This window comes from Pinus tabuliformis, chromosome 8 (genome assembly GCF_031772625.1).
Source record: "Pinus tabuliformis cultivar Carrire ecotype Pingquan chromosome 8, CPIR1, whole genome shotgun sequence".
Classification (NCBI taxonomy): domain Eukaryota; kingdom Viridiplantae; phylum Streptophyta; class Pinopsida; order Pinales; family Pinaceae; genus Pinus; species Pinus tabuliformis.
The window spans coordinates 891,455,150-891,468,558 of NC_142294.1; the positions used below are offsets into that span (position 1 = coordinate 891,455,150).

The 13,409-nt window shown below is 38.1% G+C and overlaps 1 protein-coding gene across 3 annotated transcripts in view; it reads left to right on the forward strand.

The window, feature by feature from the left end:
* Nucleotides 1–793: 793 nt before the first annotated feature.
* The window catches only part of LOC149238415 (U-box domain-containing protein 44-like), a 70,708-nt gene continuing 58,092 nt past the window's right edge, over nucleotides 794–13,409 (forward strand). Inside the window, exon 1 of one of the 3 annotated variants that reach the window (XM_089373030.1) lies at nucleotides 794–1,308. In XM_089373030.1, coding sequence (XP_089229156.1) covers nucleotides 1,183–1,308 — 126 coding nt within the window. In that variant the 5' untranslated portion in view covers nucleotides 794–1,182. Of the gene's footprint in view, nucleotides 1,346–13,409 lie in introns of all 3 variants that reach the window. The other 2 variants (XM_089373031.1, XM_089373032.1) reach the window with 2 other exon arrangements.

The following is a 13,409-nucleotide window of genomic DNA, read 5'->3' on the forward strand; positions in this document are numbered from 1 at the left end:
TATAATTAATTTTTTTGATATATATACATGTTCCATATAAAATTAGAGTGTTAAATTCATTAATAAATTCAAAAACATATAAAACTGAAACCTATAATAATTATATTATATTTTTGTAAATTAAATTAATTTAATAATTGTATTATATTTTTGTAAATTAAATTAATTTAATTTGGTTCACTTAGGATAGAATGTACGGTGATGAAGTGTATTATTAAGTTATTCTATGATTCATAAATGTGACTGAGGGCAAATATTTAGTTATGTTAAAAAATTGGTGTGATCCAAACTAGATACAGATAATTTTGACAGCTTAAATATCGTGAATCACAATTTCTCAAACCGATAATCTAACCTCCAATCCCTTGAAAATAAAAACAACTCAACTCAATTTAAAAAAAAAAAAATGAGCAATTAATAACATGCGTGCAAGTGTTCATGTGAAGACTTAGTGGACACCCTACCCACATTTTAAAAATGTTTACCTTTTGTTCTTTAACACAAATTTTATGTAATCTTTATTATGAAAATGATGGCTAATAATTTTAAAATATTGTAATAATAAAAATAATAATTCCAGTTCGCAATTGCTCCGTCATAATCATGGCAGGGATAACATCGGCACATGACCTGTCTAATGAGACTAATCCATTCTTGCCGTCAATTCACTAAAGGGATTCACGGCATCCGTCAGTAGACAGAACAATCGAAATCGAAACGCGCTGAAAACTATGAAAGTGACGAGAGGAGATCCGTCGGCAGGCAGTACATTCGAAATCGGAACGCGATGAAAACTGTGAAGCTGACGAGAAGAGCACTGTAAACGGTTGAGCGACGAGAAGAGGAGACGATACCTGGTCAACTATATGGCGGCCTTCCGAGTAATGATAATAATAATGACTCCTCCACCAGCTGTTCCCGAGGACCAAATTAACCCATGGACCATTGATTTTTACCAATTCTCACGCATCCATCGATGTTGGCAGTCCATGGTGGACCCTCACGCCCCTGCCCTGCTTTTAACCGCAAGTGCCCAACGATCGTCTCTCTTGCAATTTGCGTGCAGGCTGAGGCGTTGAAAGTTCAAAGTCCTGTAGAGGATTTTTAAATAGACCACACACTAGGAGGCGCAGCCCTGAGCCCTCGATCCGACCGTGGACTTGTTCAAAACTCTGCCCGGCCATGGCTTTTAACGGTGAGTTTTCTTCACCTTTCGCCATTAACGCTCTGAAGGCTCTCAAGGTGTACCTTTGGCGGCGCCGTTTATTACAGAGTTTTTTCGTTTTGTCATTGGCATTCTGGAATATGGTGCGTATATGAGGGGATTCACAGTGCGCGATTTTATGTTTTTCTTCTCTCCACTCCCAGATTGTATCTTTCTGCGCCGTTTCTAGGGCTTAATGAATGCGAGAGAAGTTTCTGGTTTTCTAACAGAATTGTTTCATTGTAGAAACTGCATTTTCCATTTTAATGTCAGCCTTTGCATTTTGGGAATTTCCTCTGTTCTAATTATTGCAAAGTTAGCCCAAATTTCAAACAACCCCAAGCCAGTATATTCTCTGCATTCCCCAGTCACTCAATGTGTTGGATTTGCTTTTATCAACAGTTGGAGGATCCAGGTCAACACTAATGATCATATATCGTCGCATATATACTGTCGGATGTGGACTGCCTCTGCATCTAACATTACACATCCCAGCGTATGCTGGGCTGCGGGGTGCATAATGCTTGCCTTCGTTTGATTAGTCAATGCCGCGAATAAATGTGTATATGCATACAAGTTTTCAATTCGCCCCCCCTTGAGTCTTGCTAATGCCAATTCACCATTCTCCAGTCTGGAATCTGCGAAAGGGGACGTGAGTGGATGGAATGAAAGAAAAATTTAATCTCTCTAATGGCTGCTGTAAGGTTTGCAGCTTGCAAGCTTATTCCACTGCAAGTGATTTGGCTGTAAAGCGAAATCCCTTTTGAATTTTTTCATCGCTGTCATTCTTTAAGTGATGGTTTCTTCAAACAACTACAAGTCATCACTTCTTGCTTTCCTGGAAATTTCCTGATGTTTTTCTCGTATACAAAAGAAATAACTCTTAATCTCTTGGACCAGGCCTTTACAATGGGAATTTCGTTACATGAATATTGTTTACTTGAGTTTATTTTCCAAACTTACAAATTACTGATCATGAAACATGTACAAACATTTCGGATAGGCTTCGGTACCATCACGGGGGATTTTATATTTACTTGCTTTTATGTTACAAGTCTCTTGGGAACGACCTGTACGCTTGCACTGACTGTTAAGATTAATAATTTCAGACACATACATGCATACACAGTGAGGGAAAGCGCTGTGGTCTAAAACTCCCCAGGATTGAGCATCAGGGTTTCATCGCATTTAAGATTGACATAGCAGCATGCATCGATAATTAGGGCAAAGTTTCATTGCTTCTAAGTTCTAAGAGTGACTAGTGAATTGAGTGTTTTTTGCATTCTTTGCAAAAGGCTTACGTATAATATAAAGGCTGTAGCATCCCTTCTAGGGAGTTTACTCTTACGGTCAAAACTGAGTTAGGACTTAAGATACAAATTTGAATCTTATGACAGTACTGCAGTAGTCATTAGTCTATAAACAGTGATGAACATCATTAAATGCACAAAATAGTAAAGAAAGTATTCAATCAACAATCAATTCTTCAAGCATTCACTGTAAATTAGGGTCAGTTTGACCAACAGCAAGGTCCACAATTCATCACAACTTAATTTCTAGGTTTATAGACTAAATCTGTCCACTGTTATTACAGTTGGGCCACCAATGGTTCTGCCCTTATATTAATACAAACCACAGGTTTGCTACAGTCCTTCCCTACACTACTCTCCTGTTTTACCTGTAATAACTCCATTGTCTTGCGACCAACCACACCTCTTTACCCCTACTGATGGCCCTTGCTGTCCTGAACTTAGCCTGCTCACAGAAGCCACCTTCTGTGGCCTCAATCAGTCAAGTTTTAGCCTTCACCGTATTAGTGAGATGTGTACAAGTCTTGCACTGCCTCAACAAATAGCTTTCCACCCTTTGCTGTCACTGAAGCCTGGCCCTCAGCCCTAGTATGCCACCCGCTCCCACAGGGAAGGGTTTCTCGGCCCTTCGCTCCCACTGAAAACCTGGTCCGCAGCCCTAATATGCCACCTGTTGTATGGAGAAAGATTATTCTAACTCCTCACTGCTTTAGAGCATAGACCCACTGCCTCCCAGGGTTGGCTCCAGCCTTGCTGCCTTTACGTAACTCAAGGGATAGCTTGCTCTCTAGGACTAGCCTTGCGTCCTCAGGAACAGCCTTTACCTCCCTCAAAAGTATATCGCTATCACAAATAATGCTTCAGTTATAGCTCACTGTCATAGTTAATGCATCAGAGGCAGTCCGCTGCCTCAGTTAAGGCCTCAGAGATAGTTCGCTGCCTGCACTTTACTCAGGAGATACTCGCTGTCTCAGATTTGATGGATTTAGTCTTGCGTCCTCAGTAAACATCCCTCAGGAACATCTTGCTGCCAGATAAGGCCTCTGGATAGTGTGCTGCCACAGATACTGCCTCAGAAATAGCTCGCTATCACAGATGATGCCAGAGTTCTTCATTGCCACCAATTGGATGAATGCTGCCTCAGAAAATGGCTTAGAAAGATGTTCTTTCACTCAGAATTTTGCCCTGTGATCAGATTGGTAAAGGGATTGGCTAGGGCAGAATCTTTCACCACCAAAACCAATCAGAAAGAAAGGGGTCTTAAAACCCTACAGGAGCCTCAGCTCAAAAATTAGAAAGAATCACAATCCATGATGATCAAAATGAATCTCCTCCCTCCTTTTTATGGATTTCCTTTGGGGTTTTGCCCTCCTAATTTTAGTTTTGAGTGGCTCACAAGTTTCCCTCCAAATTTTAATTTTGAGTGGCTCACAAGTTTCCCTCCATTTGCCCCAAATCAAGGCTGTTTGAGAGCAGGAGCGGGGAGCGACATTTTCACAAGCTCCCAGGTTGGGAGCGATTTTGGGAGCAAATTTTATATATATATATATATATATATATATATATATATATATATATATATATATTTTATATATTTTGTTGCATATATATCAACAAAAGTGTGTAGAATGATGAATTAATGATAAAAAAAACATGGATCGAACCATATAACATCATTCATCTAGTAGTTATAATTTTCATCGACCAGAAGTCCACAAATTACATGTTTTCATTTATATAGCATGTAAGGGTGCACATAACCAAAATAGCATCTAATGCAATCCATCTCTAAACCAAAATACGTCAACAAATAGGCTCTAGATGGCCTCTAGCACCAAAAAAAATCATTCTCAAACAAATACCTACATATCATCAAAATCATTGCCTATCTTGGGATCTTTGTTATTAATATCACCCTTTAAGCATTAACATAAGATAGAAAAAACGTAGCAGGTCAAGTCAAGATTTTGTTTGAGTGATGAGTACATTTTTAGTAGGGTTATAATAGAGGAGTTTGACAATCAACGTCACTAACATCAACGTACTTAGAGGACTTGGTGCTCTTGATTAAATACGAGTTCCATACCTTTGTACATGACAAACTATAATGGAAACATTGCAATCCCCCCAATCCCGAAATCCTGAAAAACTGATAAGTCTGCTGGATTTTGAGTGAGATCTAAAATTCTACTTCCTCCATATGGAATCCAATGAGGTCAGAACCACTATCAAACAGCCCGAGTCATTTCACGGTAATGATAAAAATTTAAGTAAAATGATGAAAATGAAAGATAAAGGAGAATGTCACTTTTACTTGCATATCAATACCATGAATTGCATATCAATACTAGGGCCATAAGCTTCAATATTAGGCTGCCCCACTAAAAAATTCTTGTTTCCAATCTTCAATAGCTCCCTCTATCGCTTTTAAATTGGCAGGGAGCGCAAATTATTCTAGGGAGCGTGCTCCCGGGGTCACTCCCCATGCGCTCCTGCTCGGAGCGCGCTTTGGGAGTGGATTTGAGGGGGGTGCGCTCCCCCGCAGCCCTGCTCCAAATTTGACTTTTATTGCAAGTGTCTCTCCATGCCCCAAATCAACTATCATTATCCAATGTTACCTAAGTAACATTAAATAATGGTCTTTCCCACTTTACAAATGACTATAGCCTATGGTGTTAATTAGACTACTACGTCTTCCCTTGGACAACCAATTTGAAGAGGACATTACAAAGGCAAGATAATGTTTTATCCCCAGCAATAGCACTTATTGTGTTCATTTTGATTTGCAATGACACCCCTTTTACTTTTATTTGAACAATGCAACCTTTTTCCTCCAACTTAAAAATCTTATGGCTTTCTCTTCTTTGCTTATAGTCTCACTACAAAACCCATGCTATTGTGGTACCCTTTAATAAAACATAATTGCAGCGTTTCAGTGGGGAACACAACTTGAGGGTAGACATAAGGTATGGCTGGTGAAAGAATAATATTTCAAATTTGAATTGTTTATTTCTATGCTTAATACATATTATAAATTAGTAACAGTCACAGCAATCAATGCTAGCTATTTGTTGTGTTTTTTCCCGATCAAGAAATATTGTTAGGAAGTCATGACCACAGTTGTTGCCGCATATGATGCTTTGCTCTTTGATATGTTAGGTGTCAGGACCTGTAATGACTTACTAGTAATAACTAATGAGTCATGACATCCTTGGCAGAGCATGTGTGAATTTACAATAGATCTGACACTGCAAGTGAGATTCACAGTTTGGACAGGTTGGAGAATATATAGACCCTTGGGAACCATTTCCAGGTTGCCTGTAAATAAATTTCTGTGTTCCCATTAGAGAAATCAGGCACTGGCTATCAAATATTGAGTGCTTAATAATCACATATCATAAAGAAAGATAAGTACATGAGATGTGTACAGGTACAATGAGCACCTCTAAAGATAATATCATTAATGGTATTATTCTTTCAACTTGCCTGTATACAAATGAGACCTAACCTTGAATACTTGTAGGAGTTAGGACTTGTTACAGACCAAATTAGCAGTTTTGTCAACGTTTGACAGATGCTAGGGTGGCATCACACAGGACAAGTGCTCACTGTCACGGTGTCACCTCGGCACAGGTACCCACTCTTTAAGCCAACTCCTACAAAGCCACGGGAGGCTTCCCTACAATTACAAAATTCTTCACCAAAAGGTTAATGGACTAGTGCTTTGTAACTCCTCTTGGGTGATGGAGTCTAGAAGTTAGTGCTATTCTAAAAATGATTTCTTGCTGCAGAAAAATGTAGAACAACAAGGAAAGTACTCAAACTATGAATAAATGAACCTTGAAATGTTACAAAGGTTGTGTGAGAAGAGCCCTTACCAATCTTAGTATGAAATGCCTTGATAGATTCTTTGGTATATGGCTGGAAATGAAGAAATTGACTGCTGTCCTGTAATCTTAGACCCATAAATCTGCAAAAATGCAAAAACCAACAACCAATAACCCACTTTGGGGCCATCCTCAAGACTTCAAATAATCAAGAAAAGTACAAGTATGGGGTGGAAGTGTTAGGGTAATGAAGTACGAATCAAATGAGCCTCCTAGCACTTCAAAATGATGAGTAATAGCTGAGATATTCAAATCTGGAATATACTACTCATAAAAGAGTGTCAAAACCTAGATTTTTATTATTGCATAATTTTCTTTCCAGCAAGCTGGAAGTTGATTATTCACTTCTAAAAATGTTTGAATAAAGCCTAAAAATGAAGAAAATGAAAGGAGTTGATGGAATATACCATTAGGCTTATCCCCTATGAAAGCGTTTCACTTACCATGTGAATTTTCTACTCTAAATTGAAATTACAGACCTGCAAAACCCCTGTACAACCACTTGAATTGCATATAATCGACCTTTCTTGCACAACACAAACAACTATACCTTCCTCGGGCTAATCAGATAAACCTTAAGAGCAAACCCAAGTGAGAAAACTAGCTGAAAAATATGAGTTTAGGTTCCAGGTAGTGAAATATTTTTTATTTTTTGTATTTTCTGATTTTTTGTTTGTTTTTTGAATATTAATAGATAGAATTTTGGGAAAAGGATTTTGAATTTTTGAAAATAATGGAGTTGAAGTGAGGTTTACCTCGCCCTTCTAATTACCTCTTCCAGGGTCAAATTGTGATCATGACCCCTTCTAAATCGGCCTTATGTGTTTTGGACAAGAAATGAGTTTGGAGTCTTGGATTAGTCGCCCCCACTCATGTCTAAGATTTTCATTGTTTCCCAAATCCAACTAGGAGCAATTATTTTGTGAAATACCTTTGGCTAAATGGATCAACATGAGATTAAGAGAGCTTGTGTCCTTGATTGTGAAACCCCTTATAAAGGTTATTCCAACAACAGGACTTTGAAAACCCTAACCTCAACAAGGATGAAGTGAGGCCTAGTGATCTAGTCTTCTTCCTCCATGTCACTAAGTAGCCCCTCAATGAATTGATCCAATAACTTTGTGTAACTTGTATTAACCTGTGAAAATTCCGATAGAAGTACAATATATAATAAAGCCAAGAAAAGAAATAATACAATAGCCAATCCACAAGATAAGTTGTTTGCACCAAATGAAGTTCTTATTATGGCATAATGATCTCAATTTTTCACAACATACAAACGAGGTGACGAACTAGACTTATATAATTTTGCTTCTAACAGCTAGTTTGAAGGCCTCCCGTAGATGATGAGAAGACTTGCCATCCACAACCTAGAGACTAACCTTCTTCAATGAGAAAATAATTCTTACAAGTGAATCTTCTCACAAAAGGGGGTCGATTTAGTTACAAAGTCCAAACAACTAGCTTTGGAACCTTGACTTGCTTTACTTGAGGTCTCTCTTGCTTGATTTGACTTGAGCTGAGGTAGATTTCAGTAAACTAGGCTTGATTTGACTTGAAGCAACCTTCCAACTGCTAGTAAGGTCCAACAACTTGCTTGACTTGCCTTAGAAGCCTTAATGCCTTGCTTTTGGATGCCCAATGTCTCCCGTGGTGAAGTTGACTTGGTTTATTTGCTTGATTTAAGATGCCTTTTCCCTTTTTGCTTGATAACTTGCCTTTTACTTTAACAACTTGAATTTTTGTTACTTTGAATTGATTCAAGGTTCCTTTTAAGTGGCTTAAAAGGCTCTCCTAGTCCTCACACACTTGGTCGTCCCCTAGGAAAGGTAGCCCCAAATGAAGATCTCCATTGCCTTGCTTGATTTTACAATTCTAGGACATGGGATGTCTTGAGAAAAAAATTGCAAATGACTTTTGATATCTTAATGTAGAATTTGTAGTTAAGTTACAATAGTTTCAATTGAAGGTTAAGTCTTTCCTATGGTTAGGGTTTATATTGTAGATTTTACTATCATGGTCTAGAAAATTAACTTTTTGGCCTCAATTGTTATTTCTTCCACTCTCACCAAAGCCTTATTGTATTTAGTTGCAACAACATATATGTATGTGTGTACCCTAGAATCCCAAGGGTCTTTTTTCAACTTGAAGTTTCTCCTTCAAATTTTCCCTATTCCCCTTACTCAGTGGTATTCTCATACCATTTTATTCCTTCCTTGCTAGGTGTATTTACTATTGACCTTCCCATCGATCCATTTGATTCTAATTTCCTTCAAAGTGAGGTTTATTCTTTGGTTTTCCTTTGCCTGTGGAAATGATGTTAATATTCACTTGTGGTCACTTGACATTATGGTTAGCTCCCCTCTTTATTGTATTACTAGGTTATGGTTTAATAGCTAACTTGGTTAACATTATTTTATATTGTTATAGGTGCTAAGGTCAACTTAGGCATTCATGTGGTTTGCAACCCCCTTATTCGGGAAGGTGCCCCACCTCATAAGTTGTGTATAAATACAAACCTTATGAGTCATTGTAAGGTCATATGGAATTTACTAGCGATTTGTTCTTTTGCCTAAGGGCACTATATCTTTTGTTCTCTTGCTTGTTGGTTCACTTCTCTTTATGCAATGTTTCTATTCAAGATTTACCTTGGATTAGGAATCGTTGAAGTGTTCATTGTAGAATCATGATCTCTTTATCATCTCGACATGGTATCAAAGCTAGTGTGGACTCTTCCTTCTCTTTACATCATTGTTGTAGGCCCCAGAGTAGGCTTTTTTTCTAGTATTCTAGGGTTTTCTACCCTCTCCACCTTGAATGCCCTCATTTTTGGTGATTCTTGTCTTTTCGAGAACATGGTGGTTCTTTTTGTTGAGAAATCCTTAGGGTAGCTAATTAAGATGATTTCTCTTAACTTGATTGTTGCTTGTGACGTTCTTTTACTTCTTTAGTTAGATTCTTCTTTTGCTTATTGTTGTTATGTTTTTTATCATCAAACAACTACCAAAAACATGAAGATCATCAAAGACAAATGGACACCAGATGTAGGCTATAAGCTAGGGCCAAAACCTCTCATAGAGAGAAAACCCAAATGAATCTCTTCTTTTCTGCAGGAACCAAATCAAATGAGACAACCAAGACCTTTTGATCGAGACAAAGACCTTCTCCAATCCATCAATTCAGCCTCCAAGATAGTTAGCCAAACTTCAAAGGTCAACTTAAGTCAAACTTCTTCAAATGTCAACACAAAACAATTCTTTCAAGAGTCTTGACTCTTCTCTGCAACATTGAAATTTCGGCTTGCACTCTTGTTCCTGCACCTTCACACTTCTATTGCAGATCTCTTCGCATGTGTGGTAGAAAGTGAGCAGAGTTCGGTTCCCTTCTTTTCTTAGTCTGCTTCTTTCTTACAATGATGAAATCTTCCTTTTTTCTTCCTTCACACTTCTTCCTTTTTGCTAGGAAATTATAGATCGAATATCAATGGTGATTGATGCCACAAGGTCGAAGTGCTCCTCTATATATAGTGGTTGTATCTCCTTTATGAGGCCGACTTGACAAATATTTGAGGCCAACTTGATGGAGGAGGGTTTACATGACCAATTACATAAAATAAATTTATTTCTTTGACACAATGAGCCCAAGGAGTGTCTAGATCATAATGACATGGAAAATGACTCACGACACAATGGGTGCTTTTGACCTATAAATAAAATAAGTAGAACATGAAACCCATGCTTATAAATAACTTTTCTTTTATAATAAAGTTTTCTTTTTCTTTCTTTTGACAAATACATTACATCATGACTCAAATACAATTATGAAGACCGATACTAGTTACATTTCTGAACACTTTTTACAACACATTCTATCTTTCTTTCTGTTTCCACCAAAATTTATTGCTTTTTTTGGAAGAATGTTGGTATTGTGTGGTTTTCTCGTATTTTTCAGTTTTCTTTTCAAGGCTTTTGTTGGTGGCATTATCATTGCAGAATCATGGGTTGGTATTTCTTCTTTAGGGCTTCTAGGGTGAGTCATGTTCAAAATTTTTGCTTTAGGGCCTTTAGGGGGGGTTATGTTCAATATTTATGCTTTAGGGCCTTTAGATGGAGTTGTTTTCAAAATTTTTGCTCTAGGGCCTCTAGGAGGCCCATGTTTCTTATTTGATTTGGAGGATTTCTTGGTGGTAAAATTTTCTTGGCTATTTAGTTGATCTATGAGACTATTGATTAGTGGCATTTACCCCAAGTGGCTGATGCCTCATATTTGACCCCGAGGATTTCACAATAGAATACGTTGGGTTATTTTGTTGCTGTGCAAGATTGCTGACTTGTGGTATTTGTTGTCAGGACCATTGGAACAACAGGTTTGTCTCACCAATGCATCTTCTAGAGATAGTTAGTGGACAATAGAAGGTCAACTAGGCAGTGCATTGGTTGACGGGATTAATCAAAGGTGGTCTTGACTTTGTGGACTAGTGCATATCTCGAGGTAGGAAAGGGGGAGATTTGTCACGCTTAAGGTGATCAAAGTTGACTATGGCATCCTTATTTTGAGATAGTTATATTTCCTTTCAACTATATATAGATGATCCTATGGATTGGTCTTTCATGGTAATATATGATGTTTTTGTGTTATCCATTGTATGTTGAGATATGTTCACTTGTGCTTTAGTGTTGTAACTTGTAATAATGTCTCTAGACACCCCCTCTTCTTGGATCTCATGATTCTTCACTTTTGCAATTCCCTAGTTATCCGACATGGTGTTAGAGTCATTGGATTGAGACCCAACCTGTCTATAAATCCTTTTAAGTTTGTGCACAAGTTTTTGGTGAGTTAAATCTTTTGGTAGATTAACTTAGTGCTTTACTTGAAAATAAATCAACGTTTAGATTTGTAGAGTGATTATGAGTTCTAAGCAAGAGCTTGTGGTTATGAATGGCGGCAATAATGGTATGTGGGCACAAGACATGGAAACTCTGTTAAAAGAGTAAAGCACTTTGGTAGTTTACAAAGATTGAAGTTCCAAGTCCTAAGGATGATAAGCAAAAGTTCATCATTGATGGGAAGAAGGGCGATCCTAAGGATGATTAGTAAAAGCTCATCATTGATGGGAAGAAAAACGAGGTTGTAGTGTTGAAAAGTAGCGAAGGAATGGATTCCTTGATCCGTGCCTTGATTCAAGGAATCAATTTGGGGACTAAGGGATCTTCTTAGTTATGTATGAGTTCCAATGATGAGGACGAGTTCAAGAAGTAGTTTGACTAGTGTGAGTTTGTGGAAGACCAAGTTAATTGTCTTTTAGTGTGAGTTGAATTGGGAATTGAGTGAACAAGTGGAGTTAGCCTCCTAAATTTTAGGAGGATCCAATTAACTAAGTGTGTTGACTTTTGTTAACTAGAAAAGCTCCAATTCAACCCCTAATTTAGAAAACTCACTAACAATAGCTTAATCGAAAAGCTTATAAGGAGATCAAAGGCACACAACTGATATAATTCTTGAGCACGAGTTTGTGAGCAAGAGAGCTTGTGAGAAGAACAAGCAAGAGGATTTATCTTGTGTGAATTGTTGGAGGAGAATTTCCCTTGGGAAGCAGATTAATATTCTTGCAGAGTTGTTTCAAGCCTAGTTCAAGGCTGAGAGATTAGATTGCATTTTCTATTGAAGCAATGTTATTTGTAAGAGATCTATAGCCTATTTTTCTTCAATAAAATTCTCAAGCAAGCGAGGGTTTTCCTTGTTTGGTTCCCTAGAAAACTTGTGTTGTTTTTGTGAAATTATTTCTTTCTATTCCGCTGCTATTTGGTAGAGAAATTCTGTGTCTGTGTGAAAAGAAAAATTATTTTTAGATTTTTCATAACAACATATCATAATTTCGTGGAAATTCTACATGGTATTAGAGCTTTGAACAGGAATCGATTAGCACAAGAATCTTCAAAGTTGAAAGATGACAACTCACACAGGATTGGAATTGAGAGAGCAAGATAGGTTGGATGGCTCCTCTTTGGTGTTTGGAAGGTCCACATATTGTTCTTGTTGGACGAGTTTGGGCTAAAGGAATTCGTTGAGAAACTGAAAGGGGTTGTAGAACCTTCATATCCAGACAAGTTGAGGCTCTTCCAAAGGCAGATGGCCAAGGCCAAGAGAATGATACTGGATGGACTTCGAGATCATATAGTTCCTCATGTTGCAAGTAAAGATATAGCTAAGGATATGTGGGATGCCTTAGTCAATCTCTACCAGAACTCTTTAGAGAGTCGAAAGATGGTCCTCCAAGAGACGCTCAGGACAATCAAGATGCATAAGGGTGAGAGTGTCACTGCCTATCTCACCAGAGTTCAGGAAGTCTGTGATTAGCTAGCAGCGGTTAGAGTGAAGCCTATAGACACAAAGCTAGTGCATGTGGCCCTAAATGGGTTTACCAGAGATTGACATACTTTTTTTCAAAGCATTATTGGAGGAGATAAGTTGCCAAATTGGGAACGCTTATGGAGTGACTTCATCTAGGAGGAGCTAAGGCTCAGACTAGTTGAGACTTCTAACAACAGTGGCAAGGGTTCCAAGTTTGAGAAGGAGGAGGAGAATCTTGCTTCTGCAGGTAAAGTCAAAGGCAAGAAAGGCAAAGGGAAGAGCAAAAACAATCAAAAGGGTGACAAGAAGAAGACAAATTTGGGTAAGATCAAATGCTTCCATTGCTATACTTTTGGACACTATGCTTCCAAGTGTCCTAACTAGAAGAAGGGGTCAAATGAGGAGCATGTAGCTGCATCAACTGAGATAGATGAGTTTGCCTCTCAGTTTGAGGACTTCTCATTGATAGCTTGCATGGAAAGCTCAGTAGGGCTCAATATGTGGTACATTGATTCAGGAGCCCCTTTCCATATGATGGGAAATCAAGAGTATTTCAGCCAGCTGGATGAGAAGGATATGCAAGTGAATATCGAGCTTGGAGATAATGGCAAGTATGCTACCAAGGGAGTTGGTACTGTCAACTTTGAGAGGGAGTCA